At 45.0% G+C, this 18910-nt stretch overlaps 3 protein-coding genes across 3 annotated transcripts in view; all 3 read right to left on the minus strand.

The window, feature by feature from the left end:
* The window catches only part of ppfia3 (PTPRF interacting protein alpha 3), a 39015-nt gene extending 38242 nt beyond the window's left edge, over window positions 1-773 (minus strand). Inside the window, exon 1 of the mRNA XM_027025678.2 lies at window positions 605-773. The gene's annotated coding sequence lies outside the window, so the exon portion shown is untranslated. The remainder of the gene's footprint in view (window positions 1-604) is intronic.
* A 4855-nt stretch (window positions 774-5628) lies between these two features.
* Window positions 5629-13295, minus strand: nucb1 (nucleobindin 1). Its single transcript, XM_027025671.2, has 13 exons — window positions 13217-13295; window positions 12299-12431; window positions 11575-11682; window positions 10745-10877; window positions 10102-10205; window positions 9354-9539; window positions 9036-9126; window positions 8729-8787; window positions 8503-8595; window positions 7500-7589; window positions 6916-7089; window positions 6131-6257; window positions 5629-5973 (listed from the first exon to the last, which is right to left on the minus strand). The coding sequence occupies exons 2-13, from the start codon at window positions 12425-12427 to the stop codon at window positions 5885-5887; spliced, it is 1383 nt and encodes a 460-aa protein (XP_026881472.2). The 5' UTR covers window positions 12428-12431; window positions 13217-13295; the 3' UTR covers window positions 5629-5884.
* Window positions 13296-13695: 400 nt separating this feature from the next.
* On the minus strand, window positions 13696-16351 carry ccndx (cyclin Dx). The gene is made up of 4 exons (XM_027025672.2): window positions 15697-16351; window positions 14992-15207; window positions 14460-14780; window positions 13696-14248 (listed from the first exon to the last, which is right to left on the minus strand). The coding sequence occupies exons 1-4, from the start codon at window positions 15916-15918 to the stop codon at window positions 14093-14095; spliced, it is 915 nt and encodes a 304-aa protein (XP_026881473.2). The 5' UTR covers window positions 15919-16351; the 3' UTR covers window positions 13696-14092.
* Between the last annotated feature and the right edge of the window lie 2559 nt (window positions 16352-18910).

Below are 18910 nucleotides of genomic sequence, written 5' to 3' on the forward strand. Positions count from 1 at the left end.
TGCAGTGTCGACGGGCATGGCCGAAACACACAGGGAGGATATGAGATCCGTGCCGAGTCCATCCAGTGCGTTTAAACATCACATTTCAGTCATTATTAGCTTGGAAGGGGATGCATAGGTTAGCCTGTAGACTGACTATTAATATTCTCAAAAAGAGGCAAAGGTTGAGTGAAAATGGCGTGGACATATTAACGCAATAAACATCTGCATGATGCTCAGTGTAATGTTATGAAGCGGTGCACAAGCCTAAATGGATGTGTTGACGTATTCCTTAGCCGCGCGCTCCACCATTAGGCTACAATATATATGCCGTCGCTTTAGCAGATGCACGAATGGACATGCAGTCAGAATGAAATAATCACATTTTATCCACGATATCGAAGGCAATGCACGAGGCGCGGCGATTTTTCTCTTATAAAGCCGTTTATTCCCTTATTTTATCTCATCCTTTCGCCTCGTCCCCACCTCCTGGCTCCTTCAGCCCCCACCCCAACCCCCACCCCCTCCACCCCATCACAGCTGGGCGATAATACACACAAACACACACACTGGAAAATAATGCATGCGAAGGTCTGATGCGCGCGCCGGATTTTCTGCTTCTCACCCTTGTCATCGCCGGGAGTCAATGCATGACACTACATCCCCGCTGACACCGTCCGAGCGCGGCGCCTACGGGTCCCGGTACTGCCGTTTAAGCCCAGTTATCAGCCCCGTCCCTCTCCCTCACACATAGCGACCGCACCAAGCGAGAGCAGCGTTACACCTAACTCCGGACAGTCCCGGTCTCTCTCTGTCTCTCTCGCTCTCTCCCTTCCTCGCTCCCTCCTCCCTCCCTCGCGCGTATGCAAAGGTGCTGGGTCTTAAAGAAACATTCTCGCAGCTTTTCTGAGCACGCACTCGCCCCCGCGCGCACCCCTATCGCCCTAGAATAAACAGCAAAGTTGTGCAGATTTCAGTGGCATGAAATAGCCGTGCAACGTGTCGTCTGCGGGTGCAGACGCGTCTTGCACGTACACGGAGGTTAGGCTACATCACCTCATGAGTGTTACGCACGTCCAAGCGATATTGTCCAGTGCGCACCGCTGGGTACCATTGGCGACCGGCGCCAGCATTAGCACGCCCTCTACTGGCCGCAGCGAGTATTGCGCCCCCGCACATGTCTCAGTTCTACAATTAGTCTCCGACAGCCTCTCGGTCGACGCGTGCAGATGATTTTTCGATGCATGCCAGGTAGCTCGTACCATTTTGCCGCTAGCTAGTTTTATTTGTTATTTAATTATTTGTATCTAACCTCGCAGCCATTTCTCCGTTGAATACTTTGAAAGCATACGCATTCGTTACATATTGGCTTTTTCTCAGGTTTACCATTTTATAAAACAGCACGTGTCAGACGCGTCAGACAATGGCCAAATACAAAAACTGATGTGGTTCCTACTGCATCCTCCAGCAAAGCGACCGGTGCGCGCCGTGCGATGATTACGCGCCCCGCCCCCGCCCAATGCAAATGTGTTTTCTGCATAACGATAATGGGACGCTAACCATGACGTGGTTGGTGCGCTTGCGGAGACCCATCTCGGTGAGAGCACCCTCTTTCAAACGAGAGCGCAGACGGGGCACTTTGGGCCAGGCCAATAATGCAAAGACACCGGCAACTGGGCTACCAATAAGCGCGAAGCCGAGGAGGGACCCCGCATTGATGCAACCCAATAACAGCAATCAGGTGACAAGGGGAAGGCAGGGTGGGGTTCGTCAGAAGCGTCCCGAAAGGGATGACGTAATGTGTTTCGAGAGGATGATGTCATCGCCATGCACGACGAGGAGATTTAAAGACACAGCGGTGCTCACGTGGGCACTGTAACTGGAGCAAGGGCCGCGCGAGGACACCGGGACTGCGGACAGGCTCCCACAGAGCTCCTCCGGCTCGGGACATTCTGCTGGATTCTGGGTTATTTACATCGGATAAAAGCATTATTTACGCTATGCTCACAAATTCAGGGTTTCTTCTTTCTTTTTTAAAAAAAACCTGTTCAAATTCATATTTTTTAGAATAACAACCTGCTGAAAACAACACGATGCGACTTCCCATTTTCAACACATATCCACAAATTTGTGCTCCTGAAATATCATATTACAAACCGGTCATCCGACTGTCGGTAGCTTTTTGACAACTGTTAACCAGTCACCATCATTTCATTTACGACACCGAAACCCACGTCTTGTATTGCTCGCGCCTCTGCCTGTGCACTCAGTCACCATGGCAACAGAGGCATTGTGGCCGCGTTGTTCATCGCGTCTGGATCTGCAGCATCCAGCGAGCACGTAGACACAGGAGTACTGGGTCTACGTCTACTTTTACACTTGCTGAGGTCAGGGTAGGGTGAGGATTAGAGGTCACAGCGGGTCACTGATTTAGTCACTTCATAAAACAGATCACTGGACTCTCAACGAACATTTTAAAATCACAAAACATCAGAGGAAGAGAAAACTTTCTCCCAAAGGCACTTCCAGCAAACTTTGCGGGTTCAGGAAACACACCCAACAGTTGTGATTCGGGTTTCAGGTTTGACCTGTGTGTGATGCGTCACTCTAGGGCCTCAGTTCCAGAGACTCTGTGTGCTGCTTTGTTTTTGCACTGGACTCATCAAGGGCCAGGGAAAATGATGAGCTGAAGCAGGTGTGGTTTGCTCAAATTATCAGATGAAGGTGAAGTTTGGTACGGGTCCTGATGATATGCCATCTCCTTCAACGCATTCTCACTCGAGGATGTTCTGACCACGTTACACCCAAGACTGACCATATGTTTGTCCCAGAACTGATCTACTTGTGTATGTGTCTTGTTCTTCATGGACGAACACATCCTTCATTATCCCAGTCAACCATTGCCTTGCCAGAATACACAGATTAGAAGGCACAAAACAACAACAACAAACAAACAAGCAAAAAGCCAGAGATGTCTTCAAGATGTGCGGAAACTGTCCCAATTCAAAAAGAAAAAAAAAAAAAGTAAAAGCTTCCGGATTTCAGAATAGTTTTTACCAAGCTAGATAACACCAAAGAGTGGACAAAATGAGCCATTGTGGTAAGTGTCTCTGCTCTCCCCCTACACTGAATGAGTAGCCCAGACATTTAGAGAAGTGCTCTGCTATAATCGGAGTTTTCTGAACGCACAGTGGACAAAGCAAAGGAGACTAATATCCAGAATAACACAAAGGTTAAGAAAATATTTGTCACATGGATAGCTATGAGGGTGATAGGTATACGTGCGTGATTGAACTGACGTTTGCCTGTTCAGAGCTCCCTCTGCTGTTTACCACTGGCATTACAGTGTCGCACATAAGGGCAGAGTAGGTACTGATTGCTGAATTATACTATTTGTGTTATATGACAGTGTATGATATAGCTGTCTAAACTACGTTAATTTAATAAGAAAATGTGACAGGAACGTGTAGAGTTAAAGAGAATATGGAAAATGAGACTTCGTCATAGCCAAATACAATGTCAAAGTTGTCGTGTAGGTACATTGTCCACTGTAAAGGAGATAATTGAATGTAATGCATACTTAGTGTAAATGGTTTAAACACATTTGATGGTTTGGTAATGTTTCATGGTCCAAGAGGAAAAGAGGTGTGTGTGCATGCACCCAAGAGGGAAGGTTTCAACGCTGCTGCTGACAAAATCTCCCAGAGTGAACCTCTTGCTCACCCTGGTTTAAGAACCAGCAGAAATGTGCACCAAGACAAAAGTAGGATGATTCACTGAGACATGGCCTACTCAGCCATGCAGAGCTCAAAGCCTTAGTTCACACTGAAAAAGCCCCAACAAAACCTACAGCCCATTCTTAGTCCAACTCCTCCTACAGAGACTGACTCATCTTTCAGAGCCCTTTGTAATACATCTCCTCTTTCTATGCTTCTATACGCAGCCATTCTGGAGCTGCAGCTCCTGAACGTCTGAGGGCCCCCACACACCTGGCTCCCTTTCAAAATGTTGCCACAGATTATAATTCATTAATGTTTGTTAAATAAGGCGTGTGTGTCTATGCTTTGGCCATCATTTCTTAGGATATTTTCAAATTTAAGTGAAAAACTGTATTGGCTTTAATCAAGTATGGAAATTATTGAAAATAAAACACTGGAAGAGTAAAGGTTGGTGTAGTTTTTAATGTCCTTTTTATCCTCCTCAGTAAAACCCATTTGCATCAGGTTCATTCAACAACGCATTTATTTTTAGATTAGAAATAAGATTGCATGAAGCAGCAATTTCCTAAAGAACTGTAATCAAACTGAGAAATTACCTCGAGGTAAGAAGGTGAGAAACACTTCTTTAAAAGGGGATGAAATTACAACAACAGGAAAAGAAAGGGAAAGAAATCCGGTTGCGTAAAGCGAAACCTGTGAACCTGTACAGACTGCACGCTCTGATTGTCTGGGGAGGCCATGAGACAGCCGGTTTGATTGGCAGGTGGCAGCTGCGGCATGAGGGGTGTGGCTGCAGGGTCACCAGGGTCAACGAGTGCTCAACAGACGCGGGAAAGAATTTGGAGCTGGAACGTGATGGTAGTGAGAACACTACATTGCGGCCAGACCGTTACTCGCGGTCAGAGCCGCTGTCACAAAGCCACAGTGCAGCTTCCGGACAAAGCCTGGAGAAATTCTGAACAATGAAATATTCTTTTTTTTTTTTTTTTCCTTAAAAGTCAACAAATGAGAACAAAAGGGAAATAAATAGAGTTGCAGGAGTGAGACTGACGAGAAATATTCCAAACATCACACAAAATTAGGGTTGGGATCAAAGGATTCTGAAAGAAGAAAAAAGCATTTTCCAACATGTGCCCCATTAAAATCACAACAGGAGACCTTGCTGTCAGCATCTGTTCAGAGGCCTTTTTAGGACTAGTACTAATGTATTTGTGCAAGGATGACGGGGTTGTGGCGTCTTTCGGCATGTGGGTTGTTCCATTTGCAGGAAGTCAACCACTGAGCACGCATGGGCCTCCGCCGAGCGTGCACGCGGCCACGGCGCTCCGCCGAGCGTGCACGCGGCCACAGTGCCGAGCGAGAGCTCTCAGAAGCAGCAGGAGTCCTGGCTTACAGTTACGAGGCAAAAACCACTGCATGTGGTCAGAATGTGAGCATAATGATGAATGTGTGCAGAATACTTGGGAAAGATCTAAAATACAAATTTTGAAATATTTTTTTAAATATCTTTTGAAATATTCACGTGTCCTCCACACACACACACACACAAAGCATGAGAGAAGTCTCTAGAAGCATGCTTTGGACAGTGCACAACACGAGACAAATGTTCCCCAGCCCTGCGATGCCACTGCACTGCCTCCGCGTGTGTTCTCACGACTCCTGAGAAACGCCACAGCTGTGGCAGAGTAGAGGCCAGCGCTCCCTGTCTGAGCAGAACAGAGCGATGGGGCATACAGAGATCCTCCTGGAGCTGTGCAGGACAGCACAGCACTACTACACACTCACCGCATCACCGGCCCCCACCAAACTGTGGGAGTGTGCATGTTTGTGTGTGCAGTGAGTACACCTCTTGAGAGAGAGAGAGAGAGAGACAGAGAGAGAGAGTGTGTGTGTGTGTGTGTGTGTGTGTGTGTGTGTGTGTGTGTGTGTGTATATATATATATATATATATATATATATATATATATATGTATGTGTGCGCGCATGCTTGGAGGGTCTAGGTTCTTAAAGAAGTGAGGAATCGGGTATGTGAGGCTCTGCGCTTTGTTGTAGTTGTTTAGACTTTGCGCTTTTCGGTTCTAAGCACAGGATTGTGTGTGTATAGTTGCACACACATTATAATAGGAGCTGGCATGAATATCATCATCGTCATTTTGTGTATAGGTGTATGTGTGGCTGGGTGGGTGTTAAGGCGTATGCTGTGGAAGGTTCTGTGGTGGCTCTGCAGGCAGACTGTTCCGGACCTCTCCATTCTGGTCCACCAGTACCTTCCCAACTGCAAAACAGACACACACACACAGACACACAGACACACACACACACACACACACACACACACACACACACCTTACTGAACATAACCAGAGACAGACAGAAAGAACCCTGGCGTTGTGATCTCAGGGCCATGTGGGGTGCGTGTGGCTGCCTCTTACCTTGGCTGCCATCTTGAGCCATGCTCTGGCTCTCTTGCTGAAACTGTAGTTCTCCATTAGGACCCGAGGGAGGTGGTCTGCGCACTGCCTGCTGGTCCTTCTGTCTTTGGGACATCTCCAACACCGCCTGATTACAGAACGACAAAAGTGAAAACTTAGCAGACTGGCAAAAGCATAGCAATTCAATCTCAAGCTATTATCTCACACACACACCCCCACCCCCAACCACACACTCACACACCTGATGTGTATTTATATGTTTGTGCAGTTGGGGATGTCTCAAAAACTGAATCTAATCGAACATACTGAAATTACATAAATCAACTTTTAAAACCAAAAGTACATGATGGATATTTTCAGACCCTCCCTAAACTCTCTCACCAATCAGACCCTATTAATCATATGTTTCCAATACCCATATTTTATGTTAGCGCTTCAGTGTCTGTTGCGTTCTGAAAAAACTCCAACAAATTGCCATCTATCCTGGCATCACAAGCGGCCAGCGTTTTCCCAGTTCCTGACAGCACAGTGAATGTGACAACCTGCTATCACCAACCTCTCCACCCCTTCTTCTGACCCTCTCCTGTATGCGAGATGTTCTCACATCCATCAAGTTTGTGTGGTGATCAGCCTCCTACTCCTGGTCACAACTACCACTTCACTAACGGCATAGTACCGACTCAGGACATGTTCAGAGGAAACTCAATGAATTGGGGTGAGCATTTCTGCTCTCCTGTGCCCAAATTTTTTTTTACCTGACCTATTTTTTTTATTTATGGCCTCACCTGCTGGTACTCTTTCTTCTGGGCCTCGAGAGCTTTGCCTCTCTCTCTGAGAATTTCCTGTTCCTGTCTCAGGGTCTCCGCCCTCCTGCTGAGCTCCACTTCCTTATCCCGGAGCTCCGCCTCAAAACGCTGAAGCTCCACCTCCGTGAACACAGGTTTCTTGTCATCCAGTGTCTTACAGGACAAGAAGTTAATTAAAAAAAATGTTTAAAAAAGTTAATGCGCTATATAATAGTTTAGTAATTACAGACAGGTATTGGCTGAACATTTCTGAATACAAACACTAAATTGAATGCATTAACAAATCTTCATGCCATAATAACTACAAAATTACTTCAGACTGTTTCAAGTTAGGGATTTAACGCATACATGCTCGTGGGAATTCTGATTCTGCATGATATGACATTGACTAGAATTTGTTGATTTTACGTTAGGCCGGTCCTAGCAGCACGGCAAACTGCAAAATCAGATCAGTACTCTTTCCTGGAGAAAGTCATGCAGCCCTGTGGAGTTGTGCTGTGGTTCTGGAACACAGCTGCTGGCTGGATCACTGGGGCCCCCAGATCGGAGCGCTAGTCCCTCACCTCCCACTCTTTGGGGCTGTTGAAATCTTTCTTCTCCATGGATCTGAGGAACTCCTCTAGGCTGACCAGTCGGTCATGATTGAGATCGACCTGCACACATGGGGGGAGGTGAAAGTCAAAAGGTCAAAACAACAACAACAACAACCACCAGCAGAACAGAGACCACTGTACAGCAGCACAGGGAAGACAGGGGAAAGTGTGTCGAATCAAATTCATTCAGATTTGTCCGTTATTTAAGTCTGATTTTAAGATAGAGTGAGGGACAGAGGAAGAAACAGAGTGACACAGAGAAACAGAGTGCAGGCACTGTGATTTAATGGAAACAGAAGATTAACAAGTCATTATTTTTGTTTTATCTACTTCTCTAAATAGTTAATGAGAGACGCGCTATTGAAATATTGCAGAAAATGAACAGTGTGTGTAGGTTATATTTTGGACCTCTGATGAACTCACTGTTTAAGTAGAACAGGAAGCTGAGAGTCACCACAGCAGCTGTGTGTGTGTGTGTGTGAGTGTGAGTGCGTGAGTGCGTGAGTGCGTGTGTGCGTGTGTGTGTGCGTGTGTGTGTGCGTGAGTGAGTGAGTGTGTGCGCGCGTATGTGTGTGTGCGCGTGCGTGTGTGTGCGCGCGTGTGTGTGCGTGTGTGCGCGCGCGCGTGTGTGTGTGCGCGTGCGTGTGTGTGCACGTGTGTGTGTGTGTGTGTGCGCGCGTGTGCGTGTGTGCGTGCGTGTGCGTGCGCGCGTGTGTGTGTGTGTGCGCGTGTGTGTGTGTGTGCGCACGTGTGTGTGTGTGTGTGCTCCACAGCCTTTATGGAAGGAGATTTAAGACATTTCTGCCTTTCTATGATATACATTATGTATGGTATCTTATGGGTTTTCACCCCCCCTGGATATCTTACGTATTCACTTTACTTTTCTACTGCTTTGGCAAAATTGCATACACAAACAAAATGGGACACACACAGACACACACACGGCGCGAGAGAGAGGGGGAGTGAATCATACGTTTTTCATGACATGTTCCCTCATTCTCAGCCTCTCTTCCTCCATCTCCATCATGTCATCCTCTTCATTCTTGGGGTCATACACCTTCTCCAGCTTAACATAACACGGAATAACAGAAACATCTCTGAGCATCACTCAGGTTAGGTAAAAGAACATCTAAACATGCATCATAAAAACTACCATGAGCTCTCAGCAGTATTTTCCTTAAATGGCTGCGTTTCATTACCTCTTTGGTAAAAAGAGCTTCCAGCTCCTGCTCGTCCAACAGACCATCTCCGTTTGTGTCTGCGGGAGACAGAACAGACACAGTTGGGCTCTACGGTAAGACTGTTTTGTACAATCTAGAAGAGGAAGAGAGAGGTGCACAAGGTGGGGGGCTTTCTGGATCATTTAGGCCAAGATCATGCCAAATGTGTGCTCCTGACCACTCACGCTACTGGATGTGCTTAACTTTTGACTCAAGCCATCCTGCTTATGGAAAATCTCTTTTTAAATGTCATTTGCTGCAAATTTGTCATGTTCCACAGACTGACCATGCAGCCTGAAGAAGGTCTTGGGGTTGAACTCCTGTGGGTCCAGACCGTCTGTCTCCTCCCAGACTTCTTTCAGCTGGGCGACACTCCCCTGGGGAGGGGGCGGGAGGGCGAGAGAGAGAGAGAGAGAGAGAGAGAGAGAGAGAGAGAGAGCGAGAGAGTGAGAGAGAGCGAGAGAAAGGAACAAGGAAATAAGGCTAGGAGGTTATAAACCAAACAATCTATAATAACCACACAGCCACAATAAAGGGGCTTAGCGCACATATTCACCAAATCTCTCACTCTGTGTCTCTCCATCTCTCTCCCCCCGTGTCTCACCGGTGCATTGACTTTGGGATGCTGTCTGTGTTTCTGCTTCATTTCCTCCAGCCTCTGCTCCTCCCGCTCCCTCTTCTCCTGGTCCAGGCTCCTCAGGTACTCCCTCCTCTCATGCTCCTTTAGCATCTCATAGCGTTTGAACTCCTCGTGACGCTCAGCATCGTAGTTCTCCAAGTCTTTAGTGGCCTGAAACACACACACACGAAGGAGAGTTTAGATGAGCAACCACACACTACGCACTTTCCAGACAAGAAACCCAAAACATTCCACTTAAAAATTTAACCTCCTGCATAGTAATGACGGCTTGCCTCTTCCAACTTTCATGAGAAAATACAAAAAATCTGAAACTAACAGCAATGGCAAAGTCAAGCACAAATACTAATATATTTGATATCTCTGGGTTGCACAGGAATTATGTCCTTAACCAGACCCTAATACTAATCACTAATACTTCACTTCTTTACACACACACACACACACACACACACACACAGTTTGCATAATCCTAACCTGTACCTCTGTACAGGTACCTTAATTTTTACATTTATTTATAATTTGTTGTCCAGTTTGTTGTTTAGTCCTGTATTACCTAGATTCCCTGTTTCTATATTCCTGTCTTACTGGTATATGGAGACAACAAAGCACCACTGCACATCACTATAAGGTGGAAATGTTACACCTTAGTCTTAATGCGGGAACAAATCTGAAAAATCTTGTGGGTTTCAGTGCAAGGCTCCAGTTCTGTTACCGTGGCGATTAGCAGCTCCAGGTCTCTGGCCTCAAATGTGTTCTGATTGTGGGGATCAAGATGCTCAAACTGCTTTAGCAAGGACACGTGATCCATCTGAACACCTACAAGACACATGAGAGACCATGAGAGACACACAGGTCACACGTGTTTGACCATGAGAGACACAGGTCATAGATGTTAAGGTGAGTTGTTTTTGTTTTGTTTTAAAAAACACCTTTACTGGGACAATCAAGTCTCCTCAAATGTACCTCACAAGTACATTAGACACAACTAGCAATGAAGGAGAGGAGCAACCCACCATGCATTAAAAAAAACTAAATATCAAAAATCAATTGCCAACTTCAACAGGACACAAGACCTCATGAACTCTGGTACGTTCCCTATGGCACTGCAGTATGCATGCGACATTCACCACACAGCCACCAAGCCCGTAAACACGGCCCCCACACCCACAGTTCCCTGACCCCTTGTCATTTTCCAAATGACGAGCCTTGCTGTACAAGATTTTTAAAAATCAGTAATAAAGAATAATGATAAAATAGTAAAATAATAAGTGAGAGAGCGAGAGCGCTGGCAGAGGAGATCTACAGACACGTAGTACATAATCACCACACTTGCTGACACACAGACACACACTTACTCTGTGTGTTGGTGCTGTCCAGTTTAGCTTTCAGCAGCATTCTGAGGCGAGACACTTCCTGTCTCTTCAGTTCATCCAGCCGAGTTCTGACATGGTGTCCCACCAGGTCCAGTTCTTTACTCAGACGCCCATTCTGACGCAGAACCACAAGAACCTCGCTGTTTAATATTGTTTTTCACGCTCTTATTCTAAATACTACGTTACATATTATAATGTTACATAAATAAACCCCCACACACACAAACAGCTCCAGGCAGCGACTAAAATGGTCGCAATTTGGACCAAAAATATTAATTTGCTCGCCAATGGCTTTGGACACTTTAAATTTTCTATACATTTTATTCATTTTTAATATTTTTACTTTTGTTTTATTACTGTATTTTTGTTGTTATATGTTATACATTCATTTAGAGGATTTATTTCCTCCTTCATATAAGGAAATCAGCCCACATCAGCCCTAGTCTGCACCAGCTACACTGGCAAGCAGAGAACTGCTACGTTTTGCAAAGTGACTTTTTGCAAAGTTGATACGATGGTAAAAAAAAATGCCGACTCAAAAAATATAATTTTTCCCACAACAATCTGCATCTCACTCAGAAATTAAGGAGTCATCTGTTAAATCCCCATCAAGACTCAGTTAGCCAGGATGAAGCAGAGGAAGACATGCACAAAGATATCTCAACAACTGACAGACATGCATACATATTGTTACATATTGTAATATGTTACATAAATACACACACACATCAAAGGAAGAAAACACAAGAGAATAAGAAACAGTCAGAATGAGAGAGAGACAGAAAACCTCCATAGGAGTGAGAGGGCTGTACTTTAATGTCTTCTGTGTTGGCAGTCTGTAGCTTCTCCCTGAAGTGGGGGTCAGTCTCCAAGACCTCGATGACTTCTCTCAGGTAACGGTCATAGTACAGGCCTGTGTCCTACAAGAGCATCGAGAGAGGCTGCAGATGACAGGGTTTCATCAGTCATACCAGTCATACGATCCAGGGCAGCATTTAACCAGATCATATCAGGAGTCTCCAGTGGCTTCATATATCAAGCAATTCCTGATGTAATGTACATCAAAATAATTCCAATACACATATAAAACATATTAAATATTATTGAGTATATGTGTGTTTGGGGGTGTGCATTATATTTATGGAATTTAGCAGATGCTCTTATTCAGGGTCACTAACGTATTTACACATACACTGGCGTTACTAGCAGCTTACTTTATAAGGTGAGCTGCATGCATTACTGCATCTGTGGGCTTGTCCGGGGCTTTAACCTCACACACGCGCTTTACCATCAGGCGCCGACTCATTGCCTAAATCAGGGGCTACTCTAGGCCCAGAGCCCCACTGTTCTGCACAGCGTTGTGTTGAGTCAGGGCAGTGGGGCCCAAAGATTGGAGGTGAGGACCTTTGACACAAGGCTGCACTTCACAGGTATCAGCACAGCACTCACACTTGGGGATATAAATGAACAGGAAACACTGCCTTGGAAAGTATTCATGCTGAGACTGAGAAATGCATCGGTCGTATATAGCCATACCACATTCTCCTCTCCTTTTTCCTCCATCTGGGGAGGCTCTTCCTGGGCATTGGTGTTCCTGTCTATGGGCACTGACCACACCCTCAAAGAGATGGACAGGAGCAGCAGCCAATGACAAACCCCCACCATACTCCTAGGAAAAGTAAATGCAATAATGGGTATTGAAAGAAGGCCGACCCTTAATAACTTAAGGCAGAGTTCACGTTACTGTAATAAGATATCAGAGGTTCACTGTATTTTCAGAAAGCTCTGACACTGTTACAGACAATAAAAATTAAGTGTTAAGGTAAGTAGCGGTTTTCTATACATCAAACACACTTTAGTGAAAATGGCTTGTAGATCAGATATACACATGAACACAATCTCTCTAGCTATGGCTAGAGAGCACACTATGGCACACTAAGGTATAGTCACCGAGTTTACAAACCTCGATCTTACTGGAGTAGGGAAACCGCAGCTAAAAGCCAATTAAATAAATCTTCGGCGTTAACAGGTGGTCTCTGAGCCCCCAGATAGAATGCCAGCTATATCTAACGTTAAGCAAACTCTTAACGTTCTATCTTCGAAGAGATTGAAACAATTAGCTGGCATTTATAATCGTTGATAATGAATCCTGGCATAAGCATCACCGCTTGCCTATGAATTACAAATATGAGCCCCACAGCCGATAAAAATACCCCACAGCTCTGTTGACATCTCCGTCCTGCGCAGGAGCACAGCTATGCTAGTTATCTTAGCTTAGCTTATCTTATCTTAGCTTAGCTTATCTTACTAGGTTAGCTACTTTGGCCCCTGAAATTTACTTTTGGCAGCTGAGTTAGAACAAACAGTTCCTGTAATTTATCATTTACTGTTAGCGTCTGTTTCGTTTAAACGTTGTTGTTGTTTTCTTGTCCATAAAAACTGCAAATAACATACCTGCGCTTCCCCTATTTTGACCACCGACGTCCGGAAAGCTTCTGGAAATAACAGAGCCCCGCAATATGACGTCATCGATGAGCGCCGGTGACGGAGGAAACCACGTGTTAGTTTTGCTGCGGTGGCGTTGAGGGTCCCAGGCAGCGCCTGAGCCACTCTGGTAAGGCTCTGGACCCCGGAGCTAAATTCACATATGTGCTCAATTATTTTATGCTCTCTAATGTTGCGCATAAAAAACATATAGCTTGTTCAGATCGTGTTTTTTAATGATTTTAGAGCACGACCTGAATATGACTGGATATGAATTCAAGTTAACTACTTTGCAGTTAATTAGTCATTTGTTATGTCATATTAATTAAAACTGAGATATCTTAAAGTTTTGATACTGGTGACACTTTTCATACGTTGTCATTTCAGATAAAATGTCAGATATGTTACATTTTTACAAGGTTACAAGCTTAATAAAGTTTACTACCGTGTATGTCTATATTATTTATTTTTAAAAATAGATTTTAATTTCATTGGACACTTTGTTATACAGTGTGAAATGTATCAAATAAAATATAACAGTTAAAGAATAAATACATTGATAATAAATTAATAGTACACATTGCAATAGTACAATACCCAGTACAATAGTACAAAACACAAGCAAAAACAACAACAAATCTCAGAAATGCAAACAAAATGTATATAGCACAGGTCAATCTTATTCCCTCAAACAAACAAATAAATAACAACAATTATTAAATTAGAATTAAATAATTTCAAAATTATCATAGGACAACATTTAGAAACCAGGTTTACATCAGTTTCACTGATGGCTAACAGGACGATTATAGATGTGCATTTAAAACAGCTTGTGTTTGCCCTGTGCTAGAGGTCTATCTCCCTCAGGTCAGTGGGAGTGGTCGCTCTGTCCTCCTCCAGCCTGTCAAATTTCTCCTCTTCTTCTTCGCTGTTTCTTAGCCCACTTCTCAGTCGTTCCCTGAGCGCGCCCTCTACCAGCTCACTGTAACACTGCAGCACGGCCTGTGGTCAGAACACACCAGTCAGAAGTGGGCTCAAAAAAAAAAAACACTCTATAAGTTACAGAACCTTTTGCAATGCATTTTGTAGGACACAAGCACAATCAAAAACGCACATAGTGTGAGATACAAATGCAAATGATCTCTTTCCCATGCGCACGCACACACACACACACACACACACATAGTGGAAAGAGAGCATCACATACACTCACCAGATCGGTTTGACAGAGTGTGGCCAGCTTGGAGGTCATGTGCCTCATTTCTCTCTGGCTCCTCCCCTCCAGACCACGAAGAGCAGAGTTCAGTGCTGCTGCAGCAATCAGAGAGGGAGGCGTGCCCAGGAAGCGTGTGTCGCAGACACACATGGCTGCTAGTGTGTCGCTGTGGCGACGGAGTGTGAGGATGAAGTCGCCCACTTCCAGGTCTCCCCCATGCAGTTCCTCCAGACAAGACAGGAAGTGTGGGATGAAGTCCTGAGGTGTCACCGCAGCAACATCCCACCGTAGGGTCCCCAGCACAATACGCTCCATCTCCTGTTTGAAAAGAAAACACATGAATTGCCAAATTACTACTCACATGTTTCAGCGTGTGTAGTAGCACAAACTACTACACACCAAAATTTCAGTGATATTTCAGAAGGGGAAAAAGCAGTCTTTCTGGAAATTAAATCTGTAGCGTGCAGTTCAGCTGTAGGATCTGAGACTAGAGCTTAAAACCTCACCCACTGAAGGGTCTGAGACTCACCCGCAGGTTTGAGGAGAGAAACTCGTACTCGGCAGCAGCGCGCAGGGTGTCGGCGGTAACTGCCTCACTCTCCGTCAGCTTGGAGGCCACCAGGATGCAGGCGGCTGCCAGGCAGGATGGGGAGACAGGCAGAGAGAGCGTGGTAGACAGGTACCGGTCCAACAGAGAGGCCGCCAGTGGAAACACAGACTCATCGCAGCCACACTCGCAGCATACCTAGAAAACACAGGGAGATGGAGAAATAGGGAGGAAGAGATAGAGAGAGGGAAATGAGAGAGAGAAAGGGAGGTATAGAGAGAGTGAGACAATAAGCAATTCAATGTTCTGTTGCAGTTTCCATGAATGTATAACATATACAATTTGAGAGACATTTATCAATACTTTGAGTGAATATCAGAATAGTCTCCGGACTAAGCCAAAATCAAAATATTTCCGAAGCTGCTGGTTTTATTTCATAGTCAGAGATTCTAAAATTTGGCCGTATTGCAGACAGTCATGACTTCACAAATTTGGATGCTAAAGAGGTTTATCAAAAACCTAGCCAGCGACATACATTGAAAATTAGCATGTAGTAATGTATGTTATGACATATAGCAAATATACTGTTCTTTGTAAGTTTCTGTTTTTCTGTATCCGTCCATATTAAATAAACAATAGATAACTACAATGTATTTTAAGATGCAAAGCTGTCTTCAGGAGTCCTACCTCCAGAGCCCACTTGGTGAGCTCCTCCCTGCGTTTGGGCTCCCTCTGAACGAGTGAGACGTAAAGCTGCGAGGGTAGGTACCTCTCCTCCAGCTGCAGCAGCCTCTGCACCACCCTCTGCCCAGACACGCTGGGGTCCCAGGGGGCTCTCACAGCCACCTCTCCCCCCTGAGCTCCAGCCTGCACCTCGTCCACCTCCTCACACCACAGAGACACGGACATCGTCCCTGTCTGACGGAACGCCACTCCTCCACTTCTCCGGAAGGGACCGCGACCTCCTGCTCCTCCTGTGTCCAAGCGCGGACGAGTGGCCGCGTTCGCGTTTGCGCGAGTTATCGGCCAGGTGTCTGAGAGTTAGTGTGCCGCGCGTGCGATCTCTGCCTTAAGTGCGCCTGTTCTGCGTGTCTGGACGTGCGCAGGTGAACGGGAGTGTCTGGGCAGGCCTCTGTGCTGCGTCTCATGCTGCTCAGCTCCCGCCTCTCTTTAAATACCCTCCGAGAGCCAGAAGGACAGGGGGAAAAAAAAAAAGGATGTTGATGAGAAAGTGTGGAATAAAAGAGGCGTGTGTGAAGTGAGTGGAGGAAAATAATAAGACAGCACAACAATGGCATCAACAGGTGGAGAGAGAGAGAGTATGAGGGAGAGAGAGAGAGAGAGAGAGAGAGGGAGGGGACGAAAGAGGGTGAGAGAGCCCCAGAGGGAGAGAGCAACAGCTTGTCACTGACAGTGAGAAAAGAAAAAAAGAGAGAGAGAGAGAGAGAGAGAGAGAGAGAGAGAGAGAGAGAGAGGTCATCTTCAAATTCTGACAATGGGAATGAATAATGGTCCGTTTGGATGTTTGTTGGCATGGAAGGGCAACAGTTGTGGTGTTATATGCACACATTTATATTTCATGAGTAATACTTTATATAACATATATACAAAAGCGCACGTGTTGTGTGCTAAGATGTATCAGTCCCATGAGAACTTTTGAAGGTCATGGTTTGTAGAGGTGTAAAAAGATCTCAGTAAATGCAAAATAGATATATAACATCCAAAGGACCCTTCCCATGTGTGAAGAAATTACTACACTGGAACAAGTACATAAGTATAATCCTAAACCATGTCTTCTGTCTTAAGATGACATTTCACAGAGCACCTGAGTTTCCTAGTTTACTAGTCCAGAAGTAGACGTACTTCTGGACAGATGGAAGGGGATTTTGGTAATCTGATCTAACAATGAAAGCCTGAGATAAGGCTGTAAAACCATTGTCCTGCCGCCGTTTGGGAGTGTGTGCAACGTTTGTTTTAAGTCATAAAGTCACACTTCCTCACGTGCCACCTCATGCCCCACCCCACCCCCCATCTTTTCTGTGGAATCTCATTGTCAAAGCAACTAGTATCCCATTACCCTCTCCCTCTCACAATACACACACACACACACACACACACACACACACACACACACACACACACACACACACACTGCCACTCCCTCTGCCTGTGGCAATCTGGTGTCCTGTTTAAAGAGCAGTGAGGTCCTCTGGGGAGGGCTGGCTGAGGTATGTGCGACAGACAGTGGAGCCAGGCAGGTCAATGAGGCACATTGTCTCCTTTTACCAATCAGTGTCAGACACCAGTGCCTGGCCTTCTGCTGCACACACACACACACACACACACACACACACACACACACACACACACACACACACACACACACACACTCACTCTTCTGGGGTAGTCCTGGTAGTAGTGATAGCAGGGTCATATATTGTGACTGTTGTGACTACAGGTGGCTAGGCGCTCTGATTGAAATATGAGAACTTTCTTTTTTTTTAACACTAATAACTTCCACACAGATTTTGTGCTTTGCTCTATCAAACAGATTTGATACGCTTGAGATTTACGCTGGAGGGGTTCTTCTCAGGACTCTTTATTCTCGCTGCAGTAATTGCGGCTGCCTCATTTCTTTGTATTTCACTGAATCTGAATATGCAGTGTGTTTAATTAGTGACTAAAACATGCCAGATATCAGATTTTCAGGTTTTAGCCCAGGATGGTTTGGAGTTTATTACTACTATTTTAATCGATTTTAATTGATTAAACAGGACCAACAAGAAAAAGGTGTTTTGAGCCCTTTAAATAACAGCATAACAACTACTCATTATGTAAATGAGTAGGGGCACTTTTAAAAGCTAACAAGTTAGAGGTGATGTGTTGACTATCTGCTCATTCAGACTGAATTCACCATTCTGGTCAGTGCAATGTGTCAGAATGTAGAAAAGTAAAGCATCTATAGTGGGCAGTAATCCACCACTTTCTCTAAATACATGGTTGGATGTCCCACTCTTAGAGATTGTTATCTGTACATTTCTGAGGTTTCCTTTATTTTCTATCACAAAGAGATGGAAAACCCTTCTTTTTTTCCAAAAAATGCAAAACCCGACCAGAAGTAAAGAAGGATGAGGAAAGCCTGAGTGGCTCTTTCTAATCTGATTTACTTTCCTGATGAGAAGGAACTTGAGTCACTTGACATAAAGCTATTTAAACAGCTTTTGGCCATGAAAAGATTTAGCTCAACTCAAAGCAGATTGAGTTTGAATGAAACACTGAATCCACCCCCCCCCCTCGTCAAGCAAAGTCAGGTCAAGTGGGGAAGGGGACAGGGGGTGTAAAAAAAACGTGTGCATGTGTGTGTGAGGCAGAACAAAAGTGACAGATCGCCATGCTGTTTAAGTGCCGTGCTAAATTCATAGGTGGCAGCTGTATTCAAACCAACACAGAACACAGTAAGAAGAGCAAAGGGTCGAGAGAGAGAGAGAGAGAGCGCGCGCAGACAGAAGAAAGAACGGTGTGAGGAGGGGCTAATGGGGAGGGGGCGTGTCTCTCCCCACCCTTCATTTTCCACCTCATTTGGTGGGATAGTGAGGAACAGTGACCCTATTTACCCTGATCTTTTAACCCAAGTCCGACACCTGCTGTGTGTTTGTATATGTGAAAATGATGGGACACTCATACTACCCCTGCTGTACTGTGCCAAATGCAACTTTAGTGGTTTAATAATAAAATACTTTGCGTTTTTTTAAGGGTGTTTTAATTATTTAATAACACACAGGGTTTTAAGATGTAGCTACTAACAACAGTTCAAAATGTTCTTAATGCCAAGAGTATAAAAACGAGCAAACAAAATCTAAACATTGAGAAAGGTTTCTTACAACAGGACTGAACTGTAAGA

This window comes from Electrophorus electricus, chromosome 1, assembly GCF_013358815.1.
Source record: "Electrophorus electricus isolate fEleEle1 chromosome 1, fEleEle1.pri, whole genome shotgun sequence".
Classification (NCBI taxonomy): domain Eukaryota; kingdom Metazoa; phylum Chordata; class Actinopteri; order Gymnotiformes; family Gymnotidae; genus Electrophorus; species Electrophorus electricus.